General features: G+C 41.1%; 1 protein-coding gene across 3 annotated transcripts in view; it reads right to left on the bottom strand.

Annotated features, from left to right (window-relative positions):
* The window catches only part of NFATC3 (nuclear factor of activated T cells 3), an 80594-nt gene extending 67330 nt beyond the window's left edge, over window positions 1-13264 (bottom strand). For 2 of the 3 annotated variants that reach the window (XM_052795524.1, XM_052795525.1), the window contains exon 1: window positions 12985-13264. In XM_052795524.1, the coding sequence (XP_052651484.1) occupies window positions 12985-13084 (100 nt within the window). In that variant the 5' untranslated portion in view covers window positions 13085-13264. The remainder of the gene's footprint in view (window positions 1-12984) is intronic. The other variant, XM_052795523.1, reaches the window with a different exon arrangement.
* Window positions 13265-19664: the final 6400 nt, after the last annotated feature.

Raw genomic sequence — 19664 nt, 5'->3', positions numbered from 1 at the left:
GCATTTAAAAGAAGACAGGGAAACAAAACAAGAAGTCAATGTTGGCTAAGAACAAAACCGTGTCAAACAAATTGTGTTTTACGATCAAAGGAGGTCTTCTGGATAGCTAGCACAGAAAGAAACTCAGCTTTGTTTTAACTTAAGACTTTTAACACTACCATGCATGGAGAAGCCACTAAGTCTTTAGATATTTAGTGAAGCCTTCTTCCCCACCCTGCTGGGATCAGGTTTACTACTGAGGGAACACAAAAGTTAGCAGATGCTCTATATTCACATAGCGCATATAAGCTATATAAAGCTGCAGACTTCCACTGCAATCTTACATCAGGCATCTGTGTCATCCTTTATCAATGAGAACCAGAAGGTCTGTCGTTTTGAATGTACATTTGCTACCATCTGGAAACAGACTAGTTTACAGAAGCTCCTGTTCAGTATTAAAACAATGCTGGCTCATCCCTTACTAAGCTGCTAACTACACTTCAACGTAAGCTGCCTAAGTGGAGAATATAATTAAATAATATCCAGAACAACTGCTCCTAAAGTACATTTTGCTCTTTATTTGCCATATTAGACTGCACATTCAGGACTAGTAATGCTTGCCCACCAGTTGTTCACTCCTCAACGATGTACTGGCACGTGCATATGTGCAGCTGTGCAGTGAGCCAGATTTCTCTGCAGAAGGAAGGTCAATTACTATCAAATGACTGAACACAAGCCCTGTGCCAAAATTATCCAAACCACTTTATTATTCTAGGTTTGTAAGCCCACAAACAAACAGGTTCAGACAATAGGAGTTGTTATAAGTTACTAAGTGCAACACGATCTAGGTCTTATAAAAATACTACTGCAAAAACAAGATCAGTAATCAAGTCCTTTAAATAGCGTGAGGAAAGACTTGAGCATTGCCACAGACATCATGTGTATTCTCAGGTAAATCACATAATCTGCCTCCACTCCCCAACTTTAAAAAGAATTACAACCTCTTCTGTTTTTCAGTTCTTTCATGACAGTTACCATTATCTCTTTCTGAACATGATGGTATTATAAAGAATGCCACAGAAATATCTGTAAATAGAACAAAAACCATATGCAGCTCCATTTTTTCATTTCATTATCCTACTGATTTGCAGCAGTTCATAAAGACCCAATAGTCATAGTTTTCCTTTGTGCACTTAAAAAGACAATGGATGAGAGTTCTTGTTGGTACACTACCACACTAAAGTTCTATAATTGGGTATTTAACTCCAGTTTTCCATTGCAAGCTGTAAGTTCTCCAGAGACACTTCCTACAAGTTTAAACATCAACTTAAAAAACACAAACCCAAGGCCCCCTAAAAAACCACAGCAATGCATTAGTTTATAAGGCATATAACTGGCCAGTAAGCCACCAAATATAGTATTAAAAAAGTATAAATTGTGAAAACAATTAAGGTAGCAAGGTGGAGCAGGGGGAAGACACATCCTTATAGACCAAGTTTAGCAACACACAAAACACTAGTGCAAGTTTAAGCTTTCAGAAAAGGATGACTTACAACAACTGTCATTTTATGAAGCAGTTCTCCCTCTTCCATGATTTTGTGCTCTGTTTCATGGTCATATCAGATAACGCAAAAAGGATAAAAATAAATTTTACTTCTGTCAATCATGTACTCTAGAGGCAGCTCTGTTGTGCCCATCAGAATTTCACTCCTTTTCTTTTGTTAAGCAAGAATACTGGAAATGTACAAGAAAAACAATCTTCTCAACAGTGGGGTCTTATCAGTCTCTTCCAAATTCTAGTCTGGATGAGAATTCATTATCCTCAGTAGAAATGCAGAATAACAATGAAGCTGCACTAGTTTAAGCAAGAGAATAATACAGCATGTCAGGTGTTTACAACTGACATTGAATAAAATAAGAACATACTGGCTCTCAGGGTGTAACTACCCGTTATGTTTTTTTCAGCAGCAACTACCCTCCCACACACATGCATGCACAAAGGGAGAGGGGAAATGAGAAGAAAGGTATTTTTAACCCAGATGATTTTGGCAATCAGATTTGCAGGGCACTAACGTAAACACTTGTATATATATACAACTGACAGGAAAGCAAGCTTTAGGACATGGGGAGAAACGGGCAACCAGGACAGGAACTGCAGGTGTTTTCATGATCATATAAAAATGTAACATGCAACTAAACCCTTAGGCCATAGCCTGGTATGCATTTAAACTAGAATAGCTGTCTTCGAGTACATCCAGCTTCACCCTGAAGTAACAGGATTAAGTTCCAAATAGGGAAAGAACAGTCATGAAATTTTATTTGGTGTGTAAGAAAAACAGCCTAAAAAATCAAATGCATCTGCTTAAGTCATAAGCATGTTTCAGAAAATTATGTGCTTTCTGTTGCAGCAAATGGAGTTAATCTCAGTTGAGGGGTTTTTCCTTCTTTTAAAAAATGTAAGTTCTCATGATCTTTCATAGCAGAGTGCTTTGAGATGCATTGATAAAAAGTGATGTACAAAGCAGGTAAAGAATCCAGCTTGTAACTGTAAGGTTCAACAAGAATTAGTCATTCTAAGTTCAGTTACAAGAACAGAAAATAGCAACCGGAAGTGCTAGGCAGTGTTTATATATGTGCCTTCTCCAGCTCTCCTGGTACTTCTGGTTGATTATGAAGGACATCTTCAAATGAAAACTTTATAGAGCTTGTGGTTTGGTATTTAAGGATTATTCATTAATACTCATAACAGGTTAAAAAAGAAAAATATTTACTTTTGCTTTAAAAATCTGTAAATTCTGTAGGCTCCTCTCTGCTTACTTTTTTTCTCTGTGGGTACATCATTCAAGAGGGCACAGTATTTTACTGCATAATACCCTTGTAGACAAAATGGAAGCTGTTGCCCTCCAGTTTGATGAAGCCTCATTTGTCATTCAGTGTTAGATAGAAAGTCAGCTTAACACGACCCAGTAGTTCAGAAGATATTAAGAAATACACTATGGCCTTTGGGGAGATTCTTAAAATGACACAATACATCTGTGCAGCAGTTACTAACATATAGTATTAACAGACTATTTGTCACTGCTATTCTGAAGTTGAAGTATATTATTCTATATGATCGGTTGTTAGAATTTGTGAAAGGATTGCAGCCCTGCAATCCCAGGGCATCTGGTATGTGTAGACATGGGAACTGAGAGAAGACGGAGCACTCCAAAACTGGTGTGTTGTGCCTGACCCACAGGAAGAAGACTGATAGTAAAGATAAGTGAGGACATTAGGCAAATACTGATTGAAGAGAATAGGGGAATTACGTGCTGTAGTTTCCAGCCAAAGGTTTGTCTAGATTCTTGGTATTGCAGGCCAATTTATCATCCACAACCTAACTCTTCCTTAATGGGGCAAAACTAACAGACTCCACAAAAGGCTCCCCCCAGTTATTCAAAGTTCTGGTTTATGCTGTACCTATAAACTGAAATCCTCACCTAACTACCTACACGGATGCCTTTACCACTGATCAACTTCTAACACCAATGAGCTTGCTGATAGCAACCTGCTGCTCTACACAGACACACCTCCAAGGTTTACAGTCTGCTCCAGTCCTGAACCAAGCACTGAGCAGAACCCAAGTTTCCAAGATCAGAATGTGGGTAGAGCCATAGGAAACAAGACAGGAGTGTGCAAGAAAATGGATATTTTGGTTTACAGGAGAGCATGGTGACATAGGCTAGGGTCTTTGTGAAAATTGGTAGAAAAGGAATGCAATAAGCCAAGGCACGAAGTTTCAGTGGGGGGAGGTTACACAGTAAGAGGGAGACCGAAATGGGGGCATGCCTCTTTCTGTTTATCAACAGAGCATGACACACAGAGGCAGAGAACTGGTATTGATAGTATCTGAACAAACTAGTTTGGAAACTCTTCACACCTCAGCAAAACTACACTGTACTTCTGCAGCTGTCCTACAACATGACAGAGTGCAAACCATTTCACAGCAGGCAATCCTACCATATAGTTAACTCAGTATTTCAAATCATCAACATTACAGCTTTTCACCAATATATTTTGCAATACAGCTTTAATGCAGACTTCAGGTGCACAAAACTCAAAGGCTCTGTGCATCAGAGGACTGAAATGAGCCAAAATGATAATCTGAAACTTTCCTGTTTTCCCAGCTGCTCACATGAATGTAGGATCAGAAACACCTTGAATTCACTTTGCTAAGATTGACACAGTAAGCATAACAGGCAGAAACAGGAATCACAGCCAAATGAGAAAGGGGAGGCTGAAGCTGAGCACGAACGCCATTTTTTCAGCAACTTGCAGAATGATCACCCAAAATACAAGGGAGACCATATTAGCATGCCTCACAACTGTACCACATGCAAGCCCTGAAACTTTGCATCTCTTCACAGAGTTCTAAATGGCTTGCATTTATTCCAGCAGGAGTGGAGGTTTCACCACATACTGTACCTAATCAGCCTAACCTCCTGCCCCCAGCCAAAAAAGCTAGGCAATTTGAAAGACAGTAGCATTTGCTCTCAAAAGCCTAAAATTGACAAATTACATTGATGAAATACAGAGACTCTGACCTAATTTAAAGAAGCTATGCAAAATACAAAATCTTGACAGATTTTCTTAGTGGTTCTTTGGATTAAACCACACATTCTCTTGTGGCCTTGTCACTTGAGTACAGTTATCCCAAATGACACTGTTAAAGCCTTTTGTAATCACACAGTTACTCCATCTCCTCATCTCCTTTGTGTTCTTGATTTAGAGAACAACTACTAGAAACCATCTAAGATACACGAGTAGCTATAAATCATTGTAGACATTATTACAGCCCATTATGCAGCCATCAAAAGCAGTGAATCATTGTCACTAATGGTTAATAAATGCACCATGACTGTGTTATCAGCCTGCCATTCTGTTTTTAGAGTATGCTTTCATTTTGGGTATGAAGATGCAAAGGGTTACTCTGTAAAACAACTCTAGTTTTCTAACTAGAGTTAGAAAACACTTTGTGCCCTGTCACAGCTACAATCAAGTCACAATTCCATTCCCCTCCAGCATAGTACAAACACTGTTTATCCCTGAATTTATGTTTAAGCAGTCTTCCCATTTTTTCTATTTACAAAACCATAAAAAATTAAATAAATCTGGGATTAAAAAAATTTCTCCCAGAATTTGTTCCTAAAAAGCAAAGTTAGCAGCTGCTAAAACATGAAGTTTCTCATTAAGCAATGAATTCGAAGTTATTTGCCTCCTGCAATCTTGAATAACCTCATACATAAAAAAAATGGAAAGATCTCAGTTTGAAAGGACCCAAGAGAAAGTCCAAATAGGAATATTTACAAGACTTTGAAAATAACCCTCTCCACCAACCTGTTAAAAAACAAACAGAAAAAATCCAACTCCATCCAGCAATTTTGCTATATTAAAAATATTTCTCATTTTTAGAAGTGGTGACTAATCTTCCAAATGCAGTCTGAGAAGCCATTTTTTAAACTAGCAATTGCTATTAATCTAAATATTCATATGAATAATACAATTCTACATTTCTGGGAGTAATAAATTAGCTGTAAGTACCTGCTCATGTTTCTACCTACAAATGTCTTTTATGCAGCCTCAGATGAAGTTTTTGTTTCTGCTTTAAAAAACAACAACAAAAAAATGCAACACAAACCCAAACCAGCATTCTATTTTCATTCATTTATTGCTGAAAGATCATGTGTTTGTAGTCAGATCCCCAGAAAGTTGATTCTTCTCTCCTTCGCCCAGGTACATAAAAATGAGGACTGGGCCTCCCGAAGAAAACTGACAAAAGTATCTTCTCTTCTATCACACCTACCCTCCTTTGTCTGAAACGTAACCATAAGTATTCAGTGCCACTGAGACATTTAATGAGAAGAGCCACGTAAATGATTAAGTGCAGCTGTTCAGTTAACTCATGAGATGTGCAGGCCACAACACAACCCAAAAGACTGCTTATCAAGCAGTTCTGCAGTTCTTCAGATTTAAACTGACCTTCCCTGAATGACTTTGAACAGTCCCACAATTTTTTTTAATGTTCTGTTTCACCAGAATATTCAGACATAGGTGCACTAAAGGTAGAAGAGAATGACGGCTTGTTAATAAGCTTGCTCCTGCCTTGCAATTTTACTTAGCCTTACTGATCATTTCACTCATCTTAAATTCCACTGTCATTCGAACCCCACATGGCATGCCTGGACAAATGCAAGGACTTGGATGTTGTTTTACAGGCTGGGCTTACTGCCAAATCTGCTCCACGTACTTCCCTGGCCCACTAGGGCAGCTTTAGGCAACGACTCCCATATTTACGTTACTGCTGTGAACAGCCAAACTGCTGCTTACTATTGATCCAGGCTCAATCTACTCTCATTTCTCACTCATTCACAGCAACATTACTTATTTGGCTACTCTTCAGGTGGGATATGATAAACTGCTTGCAGTAGTACAATACAAACAAAGGAAAAAGACCGTCATATTTTAAGCAGAGGACTACTATTTACTTTGAAGAAAGAAAGAGCTTATTCCTAATTTTCAGAAATATGTAAGATAAGAGCATTAGCATAAATGCTTTTGTACCCTGCCCATCTCCCACATCCCAACTCTCAGGATTTGTTTTCATTTGCACTGTGCCCATAATTCAGATGGAAGGGAACGGGACAGAGTATGAGGTGCGACTACGAATTCACACACAAAGTAAGTGATATTTTGTCAAACTTGAAAACAAATTTGAAACAGGGATCTGTTTCAAATCCCTGCACTACATAGTGACTCACTACATAGTGATTCTCAATGCACTATGCAGTGATCCAAGAACCATATGCCAAACCATAAAAGTTATGAAATTAGATCAGGTGCAACTACAACTGCTTTGCAACAGCACACAAGAGAGTTTGGTATTTTTCCAAATGGTCTCATCCTGGTCAAGCTTTATCCAAACAGGCAAGACTTCATTTAGCCAGCATACTGTGAAAAAAACACAACATATCCAAACATGTCAGCTTCCCAGGATTACCATCTTAATCTGTTACTCTTAATGGCCAGGCAACTCTGACTCCATTGATACCAGATTTGACTTTAATACACATTTTCCTTTACTTCTTCCTCAGCATCTCTCTAAGTTATCTTGAAGTCGCAAGGTTCTTGTCAAAGACCCTCTATTTTTGGTCAGATGCAGCTGTTTCGTTTTCCCTCCTCCCCTCCATCAGCAGATTATATAACCACAGCCTGTGACTGATTTGCATTGTGTCCCTGCATGTCATCCTTTTACATGCACAGATACCAGCATCCACTAGCTTGTAAAATAAAATGATAGTAACTACATTTCCCTCAAGTGGTGGTTCCTATCACGATACATTTAATGCTCAATATCTAATAAATAAACAAACATTTCTGTTTGAAGGTATCATTTATGTCTAAGGGAGAAAAAATAAACAGACTCAAGCAAGTTGTCCATTCATTCCTTTCTTAAATTTGCACCAGTTGATCCTAGCCTTAATCCACATGAGCACTCTTTTGTACAGCAAATGCTTACAGGCCAGCACAGACAGCTGTATGTATATGGATGGCTCAAATTATACATATTAACGACAAAGTCACTATCTTGTGCAAAGACTTTCTCTCCTACCCATTTATATAGGCAACCAGAGCTAAACAGAATAAAAAAGCCTTTTAGAAGGAATAAAACAATGTGAACCATGCAGGTGTGCAAGATTGTTTGTTAAAAAGACTCAGAAGACCATGTCTCACAAGTTTCTCTTACTCAGCTAAGGAAAACAAACTTTGTAGCAGTTCTGGATCAGAAGCATATGATCACAAAAATAAATTTCACCAAGAGCAACCTCAGGCAGCTCACACCTCAAGTTCACAATTATTGCCAGCATCCAGCCCTTAATTTTCCACTCAGTCAAATTATAAGACTACTCTCTTTCCTATCACAACTTGACTTTCTTAGTATTGCTTACCTTAATCGCCATCTTAGGGAAAAGAATGAAAAGTTCAAGCACACTGCAAACTTCTGTAAACAGCTTAGGCTGTTTTCTACTCTGTATCAACAATCCCTGTCAGAAATACCTGTCATGAATACACACATTTAAGAAGTGAAGAAGAACACTTTACGTATTAATGATCAGGGCGAGGCTATAAAGACTAGTATTGCGGTGGTGTTTCAGTAGAAATCATTGGTTTTAAGACTTTTACTACATATCTAAATTAAATGACACATATATAGTGCCTGTTTTTGCTACAGAGAACTCTGCCTAGCTACTGAGGATAAATTCAGCACCCAACATTGCTTCAGAGCACTTAACACATGGACAGGAGGTAACTGCTGAGCAGCCCAAGCAGCTCACAGGTGCTCATAGAGAAAGCAGGTCAGACACAGACTCCTTCAGAAGAAAAGATCAGGTTTACTTTGACAGTCACAATGGCAAAATGTGTATTTCAATCTTGATATTCAGCAACAGCCTCAAACCAATAAGCTCAAAGCTACAGGAAAAAAAAACCTCGAGAACAAGAGTATAGAAGTTTTCAAATAAACTAAGGATCCAAATCCAGATATGCTGTCCTTATCCAGAGCAAGGCTCCAGCTTGCAAAGGTGCTTTGAATTGTCACTAAATTCATCACAGAACTACGATATTTTTCATACTTTTCTTCTGAAAAGTATGGTAAGAGAGATTGTGAGATGCATCTGTAACGAGATTACTAAATAGTATTACTTAACCAAATATTAAGTCACAGGAAATATGGAGAACCTCTTTTCAGCTTGTTTCATAGTTTCCAAGAAAATAAAACAGATACTATGAACCCTAAGTCCAAGGAGGGTATTTTTATCAGTACTTTTAAAGCACTCATATTTTGGGAAAACAAATAAACAAAATCAACCAAGGATGATTACTTATATTGAAAGATAATATGAATTTCTCCTCCTCTACTTCATAACCCAAGAACAAAAGGTGGGTGAGGGTGAAATTCCACATATTTTTTACTGGTTTACTGGGTAACAAAACCTCAGCCCGTCTTTTGCTCTTAGAGGACTTAATCAGAAATAACAGGAACATTTTAGACAGGATTCTAAACAGCAGTATCAGTAACTTATCTGTCAGAATTTCCCAAATAATTAAATAATTCATTTTCTGGATATTGAACAGTTTGCAGCCTCTAATTTTAACTCAGTCCCTATTTCACATGCCAACAAGATATAATTGTGGATGTTACAGAACTGTACAAGGTCCTGAATTTGCAGCTTAGTACTACGTACCCCAAGTTCTTTAAAGGCCCTTACCTTGTAAAAACTCATTCTTTAAAATAGAAAATGAACCCTTAAAATAAAAATTCAGCTAAAGAAATAATCATAGCAACTTGTATTTGCTCCCTTTTTGCACTGTTTGGCATTTAAACAGTATACCGCATCCTCAGCAGAGTTTTTAACAGTAGTGTGAAGAGCTTAATGCAGTTTATTTGCTTAATGCTTAATAAATTCTAGGTAAACTTCCCAAAATTATATTGAATAGTATTGCAAAACCAGGGATTGGGGTTGAAGGGGATAGGGGCATCATTAGAAAAATTTTTAAGTTAAATTCAATTATTCAGGTGTCACACATTACATCTCAAAAATCTCTTCATCAAAAAGACCAAACATGGTGGCACCTCAAATAAATTAATTAACAAAGTTAGTTACATGACATGAGTATACAGGACCTGAACGATACTGTAATTCAAATGCCTACTTAGGCATTTCAAATGCAACTGATACAAGGTGGCAAGATGCAATCAGATGCTACTGCAATTAACCAAACAGTTTTGCAAGAAAGAGTATACCAAAGAGATTTAGTTCACTTCAAAGTGCACTGTAGCATTACCTTTGGGCACTGAAGGCCTGAATTATTTTGTCAGAAAAAGATGAAGCTCATTAGTACCTCGAACTGTACCATCTGTTTTGAGTGCCAAACACTACAAAAATCAAAATGATAATTTCTTTCTTCTTTGGGACAAGGACACAAACTGTCAGAGGAGAAGAGAGCAAGATCTTGCAGAAGGTGATTAGTACCCAACTTCCACTTAAAAGCAGCTGAAGAGCTTTTGACAATCTCTTATTTAGCAACCACCTGAGCGTATCTGTACTTCAGTTCACAAGCTATATGAAATGGACTATCCCTTTGATTTCAAGTAAAGTATGCTGCAAAGATTGCAGTATTAGACTACAGACTTTCAAGCATCTTTAAACCATCTTTCATGCATTCCCCTCTGCAACAGGAACTACAACTTTCAGATCAAGCGCACAAGCACTACTGCAGAACATTAGTCTCAATTCCTGCCACTCATCACAAAACTAAGTACATTAGTTCTACTGTCCTGCAACCCACTGAAATTGTTCTGTATAACAACTCAGAATCCCAGTTGATTTAATTTCTTATTGTCCTTTTGATGTCATAAAAAGGGTAATCTACTGCCTGGGACTAGGATTTTCTTAATAGTTCAGAAATCAAAAGTATATTAAAGGTAATGAAAGAATAACTTACTTTCTCTTGCTTTTGATTGAAAATACAGTTAAAGATAAAATATATAAATATATATACCTATATATGTACATATATAAAAGAATAAGATCCTCACAACACTACAGTAGTATCAGCATAAGAGAAAAAAGCATTAACGTACAATTCCATGTTATTTACACACAAACTTAGTACTAGATGCGTCTTTCACAGGGATGCCAATCCCAAACTTCTGGAGATACAGCATGAAGCATGAGAACATGTTTTCAAGTGTTCTCCATGTTCATGGAAGACTTAGTCATTTTAATATTATTTATTTCAAATTAAGCAACTTTCCCTGCGATGTACACATTTTATTACTAGCATACATTAGAAAAAAATACCCTTACGCTTACTTTGCTGCACAACAGACAGTATCATTGAAGCAAGTGATATGGGATTATGAAATACATGCTTTAGGGAGATCCAAGAACTTTTATTCATCTAACTAATATACTCAGAAGAAAGGGAAGTGAAAAATATAAGATTTCCAATACGGGTCCTCTCTAACAGCTAAACTCTGGCAATCCTTTTAATAGAATACTTGAAGGCAGAGACCTATTCTAACCCTTTCCTCTGAAGACCACATCTGTGCACAGCAGGAGAGATCATCTCCAGTATTCCACAAAACAGTGAAATTGCCGAGTTACAGATGCAGATGTAGGATTTCTTACTGAAAGCTACGGCAAACAAATCAGGTCATGGTCTGAATATCACATTTTCAAATTTGCCTTAAAAATAGTTTTGATTTATCAAGCATGGAAAAATCTCTATATTCAGAGTAATATCTGAACTGCTTGTTAGTGAATGCTACCAAAATACAAATATTATAAAAGTGAATGGAGTGCCACTAGTATTTCCAGTTTTCTGAGCAACTTGTTTTCTCATCTATCACTGATGGAGAAGCACAGTTTAGACTACTAGTTTTATGTGAAAAGAATAGAAATAGGGGTCTCATAATTATTTTTGTTGTAATTTGTTAACATTCCCCATTGTTTTCTTATGGTACTGTAATGCATTTCTTTGGCTAGCAGAAGTCAGGCCCCCTTCCCAAAAGCACCATCTGCTATTCCACTTAAGTTGCAAAATAGGCAAAGAGAATCTCCCCTTATCTGAAGGGATCTGTAAACTAAATCTTAGCATCAAGAAAGTTAGAGATTTTGTAAGAAATTAACCCCGAGTGTCCACACTGGGTTATATACAGACTGTATCAGACAATTTTTTTTCTAATCAGCTTATGCAGACAACCAAGTCAGAGAACAAAACAACATGGCTGCATCATTTAGCTTGGGTACAGTCATGTTTCAGACCTGTCTTATCATCTAAACCAGTTAGACTTAAGACAGTGCATCACCCATTAATACTTATTTCAAGTAGGTCAGGAAAAAAGCATGCAGCCATCGAACTCTGGTTCAGCTACACACTGCACAGCTGGCTCTTATTGATTCCCCACACCATAATTTACAGGGAATACTTCATTTTCTGCGGTTTAAAGAAACACGAGTCTTTTTAAACGGGATTTTCAGGCTCCAATACTACAAAACCGAATAAAATGGAAGCACTCTGAAACGTGTGTACATACCCATACATACGGACCCAAACAGCCATCACAGCTCAACTCGCAGTGTTTTGTCCATCCACACGTACATACACGCATGTACACAAAGTTTCTAAGAACACGCCGGAGTAACGACGATGCTTTATACACGGGCAACAGTTCGGTTGAAAGCTTTCACCGCAAGAGTCCCAACCAAGTCTCTAGTCCAGCCCCATCGACGTTTTGTTGCTCGCTGCCCTATGCCGAACTTAACGGCGCGCTGTACCTCACCGAGAGGCCCCGCCGATCGCCCTCCCCCAAGCCCTGCGAGGCGACCCAAGCTCGGCGCCGGCAGCCCAGGCGATGGCCGGCCGGTTCCCCCCGCCGCTACCTGCTCCAGAAGCGGCGGCGGGACGCGGGGCCGGGGGGGGGGGGGGGGGGCGGGGGCAGGCCCACCAGATCCAAACCGTCCCCCCGCCTCCGCGAGAGCCGGGGCCTTCCCCCCGCCGAAGCCACCGCGCCCCGGGGGAGGCTCCTCCCGCACGGCGCGGGTTCTTGGGTTTCTTTTCCCAAAGAAAGTTGTAACGGCGGCGAGAGGCCCGGAGAGCCGTGGCCCGGCCCCGCGGGCGACATCGCTCCCCTCAGCCCCCCAAGTCCCGCCGGGGAGGAGAAGGGAGCGGCGCCGTGAAGCGGCTGCAGCCTGAGGGAGGAGGGACGGCGCCGCTCCCCCCCCCCCCCCCCCAACCTCACTCCCCGCTCTCCCGCCTCTGGCGGCAGCGGGGCAGGCGGCAGCCCCCCCTCCCCGCCCTCGCCTTACTCGCAGGAAAACAGGAAGCCGACCCCCCCCAGCCCGGCCCGGCCCGGGCCCGGCGGGAGGGGAGCGGCCGCGACCAGGCTGCGGAGGAGCGCACCTGCAGGCCCCAGCGGCGGCCCGGGGCCGGGCTGCCCGTCCTCCCCGAAGATCAGCCTGAAGTCGAACTCGTCGGTGGCGCCGCAGTTTGCCGTAGTCATGGGTTTGGCCGGTGAGGCGAAGCGAGACCCCGTCGCCCTGCCGGGCCGCGCCGGGCTACTACCGAGCTGCGCTCCCCGCCGCCGCCCCTCAGGGCCGCCTCATAACACCGGATGGCGCCGCGGCTGGAGGGAAGGGAGGGAGGGGCGGGGGAGGGAGGGGAGCGCGCGGGGAGGCGGCGGCGCGGGCGGCGGCTCTAGCCCCAGCCCCAACGCGAGCGCCAGCTCCCGTGCCCGGGCGCCTTCTGTCAGTCGCGCCGGGGGGAGGGCGCCTACTACAGGCCGCGGCTGGCCCCGCCCCCGCGCCGCACCGCCCCGGCCCCGCGCGCCCGCCGGCCCCGCCCCCGCGCCGTGCCCCCGGGGCAGCGCCCCCAACCACCCCCCCCCCCCGCCCCGCCGGGCTGTCCCGCCCCTCGCCGACGTTTCCCACAGTTGGTCTCTCTTTCACGCGGTGACGTCGGCGACACCGGCAGCGCCTCGTGACCCGCACCGATGCCGCTGAGGGAGGAGGGACGCCTCGCGGCAGGTCACGTGGCGCGGAGAGCCCGCCTCGCACCGCGCCGCGCGGTCTGCCGGGGGTTGTAGTCAGTTGGTCGGCCCGGCGCGGGCGCCCAATCCGATGGAGCCAGCTGAGCACAAAGGGGCGGGGCAGCGCGCGGGGTGCGGGTGCCACGTGTCGCCCCGCTGCCGAGCAGGGGCGGCCGTGCCCGGGCCTCTGTGGGGCCCGTTCTCGGCGAGGTGGCTGCCGTGGGCGGGAGCGCCGGCCCGCCACAGCCGGGACGCGACGCGACGGCTTCGGGGGCCCGTGTGTGAACCCTCCTGCAAGGCGGGAATTGCCGCCTGTGAGAGCCAAGGAGCAAAATCCTTGGGGGACGCGGGTTTCACGTTAGAGTCTTGAGAAGAATCGCACGTAGATAGGTGGTGTTCTTGGCACCAATTAACGGCTCGGGTAATTAGGTAGGTTGTCGTAAGCTGGGGAATGTAGCTTGGGTAACAAATGCTGGCTGAAGGACTCTAAGCTGCTAGCCACTTACCTTCCAGGCACCTCGGAAACAGTGGCGATGAAGCAACTGTACGGAGACTAATTAAAATACTTTCTAGCAATGTATGCCGTCAATAAAGGGAGCCACGTAGTCATTAGGAAGAGCACAGAAGTCTCAGAATACTCTGCCTGCACAGCAACACACCATCATCTATTGTTTTGCCTTGCATTAAGGTTGAAAGACAAATAAAAGGGGCAAAAGAAAATGTAGAATTTACATTGTTCATATAGCAGGAGCATCTGTTCCCAGCTGCGGATGGCAGCATAGAAACTGTAATTGGCCTGATGTGTCTGGAATTTGCAGTGTAAGAAATCCTAGAGCAACTTAACAAAACCTTCGCTGGGTGCCGTGGAATTAGTAAAAGATTAATCCTCAATGTATGTGATCTGGGAAGATTTTAGGCTTGTGCTGAAACTTGGGCATTGATGGGAATTAAACTACTACTCGCAGCCAGTCACACTGGCTTACAGATAGTTATGTGATATTTACATACATTTACAGATATTGGTTATGGACACTGAAACTCGTATTAACCAGAGTATCATCGCTATATCTTTTTAAACATTAAAGGACCAGGTTTCATTACTTACGTGAAAAATTACCTGACCTAGAGTTAGTGTCTCATGACTCCATGGCCACGTGGAAATTACAGATTTATCTGTTAATATTGTTTGATTCATAAATAACTAATTCAAGTTGTTCCTATGCTCAGGGTCTTTTTGTGTTTGTTGTTGAGATGGATCCAAGCAGGCATATCATAATCAAATGTATGCAATTGTATCTAGATGTTCTCTTTACAGACGGTGCATGAAAGTGAGAAAAGGCAGCTAGCGTGAAGAGAAATTGGCTACAGTGCAAAATTCTCAGTCCAGCAGGCTTTTGAAAGAGTTCCGTTAATTCTATCTGTGCACTCATAAGGAAGATCAGTAATCTATGCTGAAGAAAGCAAGCCTAAATGAAGAGCTGCTTTGTGACCTTGCAGTTCTAGTGGAAACAGAAAGCAGCACATTAAAAAATACTGTGTGGAACTTGGGACAGGAAGAGTTTGCCCAACTGAAAACGGGAAGCTGCTTCTAGTGCCCAGGCTACAAAGCAGCCATATGTTTATCTTAATCTTCTAATGCACCGTCCTTTCTGTTGTCACCTCCCACACACCACTAGCTATTTCTTTACCTAAAACACATGAGCAACTAAAGCTGCTGTTGCTACAATACTTAAACCAAAGGTTGATGCTCTTGTTAGGGTAGCCAACTCCCTCTCCTGAAGGAAGCCCAAACCTTTGTAAGAAGCTCACACCCAGTTGGCCTGTAGCCTCTTTCTACCTCTAAATCCAAGGTCACGTAGCATGACAAGCTGGAAAAGAATGTGTAATTGGATTAACCGTGGTTAAGAAAAACCCTCATGTATTCTTGAATGAAAACAGGTCTACGATGAACAATTCAGAAAAATATACCACATATAAAATGGCTCTGAGCATCTAATTTTTGTCTAAAAACTTTTGGGTAATCTTTCACATTTTCAAAGCAGATATATTAGAATTTGTCTTATTGTTAAATAATTGTTGTGTCAGATTACAGCATGTGGAGTAACCATAGCAGTTTCCTGTTCTGCTATACCAGTAGTTTATTCATTATGCATGTCCCTGGAGAAAAATACAACCAAACTTGTTCTCTCCATAAGGGGAAATTGGAACACAAGTATTTTATCCATGTTCTTTGATAAGATGCTCAGAGTATATTTCTAATGAGTATGCTAAATTAAAGTGTATTATTGTCTTGTTCCTTTCCCTTAACTGTAAAACAAATCTTTTCTCCCCTGTTTGAGACAGTATTCATTCAGAAAACTGTGATATATGCAGGTCATTAGGCAGTGCTTTTAGTCCTACCTACAGCTGTCAATTAAAAAGGACTACATATCCTAAAATAAAATAGAGTAATTGGTTATGTTGTGACCATCTAGCTAACAAGATAAGAATTTACAGAACAGTAGAAGGTAAGGTGGTATTCTAAGCAATTAATAGTTATCTACAGTAATCTTTATAAGGCTTTTTACATCAAAATCAGACATATCTGTCTTTGAGTTCAGAACTTCCATTTTTTGCCAGCAACATCCTTTGTCTTGTCTTCACCATATTTTTCATTTTGCTCTGTCCTACTGCACCAAAATGCACATCCTTTCTGCATTTGAATTTGTAAAAAGAAAACCACCTTCAAACCCTTTCTATACAGCTAAAGGGTAATTGGGGCATGACTGAGAGTGAGTTGGCAGAAGCCCTAAAACGACTGACGTGGGCTTACATCAATTTCCAGGGATTTATGTCAACCTCTGTGCTTGAGGTCCACGGCATGCATGGCTGATTTGGCTTTCGCTTGCTATTGAGAGATGAAACGGTGGCAGTAACGAGGGCAACTTTATTTCACTCGTGGTTTTGTGAGGAGGGGGTGCTTTTATTTATTCATTTATTTAATATGCATAGGTGGTTTCCATCCTTGCTGCTTTTAGGCTGTGTTATTGCATCCAGATGGGGATACACCTTGATCTGGTCAGAAGCTGGAGTTACTGCATGTGCCTTGAGAAGGAAGGAATGCGCTTCCTGTGGTATTTGAATCCTTTCCAAACTGGGGCTATTTTCTAGGCGTGTTGTGACTTTCGGCTCCAAAAACCTGAGGGCTACATTGTGCTGTGTTTTATTTTCCACACATCATCCTATGCTGGATAGCTAGGAATTCTGGATCTGCAGCCACATCCCAGATCTGTATTTGTCTTGGAGTAACAGGGATTCCTCCCCCCTTCCTATGGGCAGCAAATCAAACCCAGCTGTGCAATTGTAGCCAGAATAGGCTTTAGAAGAAGCATGGTCAGGCATTCGTTCTGCATGATTCAATAAACCAAACAGCCTCGAATTAAGAATTAACACATAAGGTTGTATTTCATGTGCTTGATCTTGTTCCCGTTTGTGGTTGAATCTGGACCTGTTTAGAAGCCACACACACCAGTGTGGCATAGAAAGGGCAGATGAGAAAACACAGAGAAAGACTCCTGGAATCAGCAGACAGTGTTCCTTGGCTGTATCTATGGTTATGCCTTTTACAGCTGCTATTGAAAAAAGCACGAGTACAAGGGAAATTTTTTGACCAGTCTGAATGTATACTTACACACTTAAACTCATTTGCAAATGGCATAAAAACAAAGTTATCACAGACTTTATGTCTCTAACAGGTAACAAGGCACATCCATTTTCTAAGCTTGCAGAATGGTGTTACGTAGGAGAAAGATACTATTTCAGTATACAGGCTATGTTCAAGAAAGTTAAATTCAGCAGTCATATAGGAAAGGGGCTTGCATTCTGCACACAAGGTCATAGGTTATTTATATTTAATATGTGACATCTGGCATTTTAAATAATTTCCTTGGCTAATTACCAGTGCCTGGGTGAAATGTGAAACTTCTGCCATTGGGGAATTAAAAGGAAAACAAAAACAAAAGCAGATTGGAAAGTTTTGTAGGAAAATTAGGAGTTGTCCTAATTCAGGCATTAGAATACATGGTAACAGCAGATAGAGTAAAAGGGAGTAATTTGACTGAGCTTGGATAAATTTTAAGTTTTCAGTGAAAATCTGCAGTCATCCTTTTAAGATTCCCTATGCCACGATTGTTAATTACAATTTGATCAATGGGGCATTTGTAATAGCAAAATTACAAAGTTTAAAAAAAAAAAAAAGATTGCCTACAACGTGTGTGTTGACAAAAACATACCTACATAAAAACTTAATGAGGTCACAGTCTCATTTAACCATTTTACAGTTTTCCCCAAGAAGTTTCATCGCTCTCCTAAACTTACTGCATTCATATTAGTACACTTTAATATATTTTTCTTCAATATATTTTTACATTAACAACCATTGCTTTGCTTTATTGTTTGTTTAACATTCTGCCATGTAAAGCAGACATTACTTCATAAAGTTTGCTGCTACTTTATATTTCTATAGTTTTACAGAGCAGGTTGGAATCCTCCCATTTGGAGGTTACCATCACACATGTTAAAAAGACTAGAGAGTCTAGAAATCTGGCACTTAACTGCATGGCTCTTTTCACAGACTTTATATTCATAGTATTCTGCTCTCAGATCACCAAGTAAAAGGAAAGTAAAATTATCAGCTGCTTTATTACTGATATCAATATATAAGGACGCTCCAGGCATGAGTTCTTGCTTCTGAAATGATTGCTTTTACAGATACCTTAGAGTCTTATTACAAAGCCTAAAGTGGTTTGTGAGTGAAATCAGATGACAACGGAGATTGCTACCAGAACAAGAACAACCTCCTTTAATGCACAGTGATGTTTGCATAAGATAAATATTTGTGAAGACTCAAATGAGGTTTCATAAAAGCTCTTAGCCTTGATACAAAGACTAAGGTGTCATTTTACTTACTTTCCATGTTTTAACTTTCAGTTTTGACTGTTCCTTAGCCAGCAGACAGTCCTCTTGTACACGACTGCGATATAGAAAATATAGGTTCTGTTCCAATTTCTTGTAGTCTAATTTTCAGACTTTCTCAAAGCGGCACAAGTAACTTGCTATTTATATGGACACTTAAAACACTGCCTAAGTTTCCCTCTAAGGTGAGAATAATACAACTTCTGTTGTTCCTCTTTTCACTTAGATTGCAAATGCCTCTGAGTAAGGACTCTCAAGTCTGGAATACTTCTTATACGCTGTGTTTGAACAGTCAAGCAGCCTGGCTAGATGATTTGGGCTAATGTTTCTCTTTGTACTGGAAAAGGAGAAGCATCGCACAACTGTTACAGCAAAATGGAACCCCAGTCTCCGAGCCTTTAGCTATTCTATTCTAGGATCTATACAAACTATGATACGGTTCTGTTTTGTTCAAGTGTAATGCATGTGCAGTTTTTCTGTATTCCATATATACATTTGATGTCCTTTGATTAGCTTAGATACAACCACAATCTCATGTGCTTAAGTCATTCCTCCATATATATTGTAATTTAATAAAAGATACATAGCCTTTGCTTGTAAATTAAGGTTTCTTTATCAGTATATTAATTGTCTTCAGGGGTAGCAAAAAGAATATTTTCCCTCATTACAGCTTTTCACCATAATTCATAATAAGAAAACAGAATAAATGTATTACTAATCTTTTCTTGATATGCATATTCCCAAGTTTCTGTGTAAAGCCTGATGGGCTCGCTCTTCGGTGGGAAGGACTGTCAGCCTTGTGCAAATCACTCTTTTGTCCTTGACTCAGACCAGATTAAGCCAACATAAAACAATGGGTTCTAGTGCTGCGGAAAACTTTAAAGGCTCCCTGGTAGTTTGGATCTTGGACTTCTACCTTTTCTCTGTGGGACTGGATCCATTTTGCAGTTGTTAGATCACATATGCTCACACTACTTGCTTAGTCTGTGCCTAATGAGCTTTCTGACCCAACATCTTAATTTGGATACAAGAGGTTTCAGCTGAGAGGCAACAGGTATTGAACACGATTACCATATACCAGCTATGGCAGGTGTTTGTGTGT

Source organism: Harpia harpyja, chromosome 9 (assembly GCF_026419915.1).
Source record: "Harpia harpyja isolate bHarHar1 chromosome 9, bHarHar1 primary haplotype, whole genome shotgun sequence".
Lineage (NCBI taxonomy): Eukaryota > Metazoa > Chordata > Aves > Accipitriformes > Accipitridae > Harpia > Harpia harpyja.
Note: the sequence above shows the minus strand (reverse complement) of the source record. Positions and strands in the feature narration are given on the sequence as shown.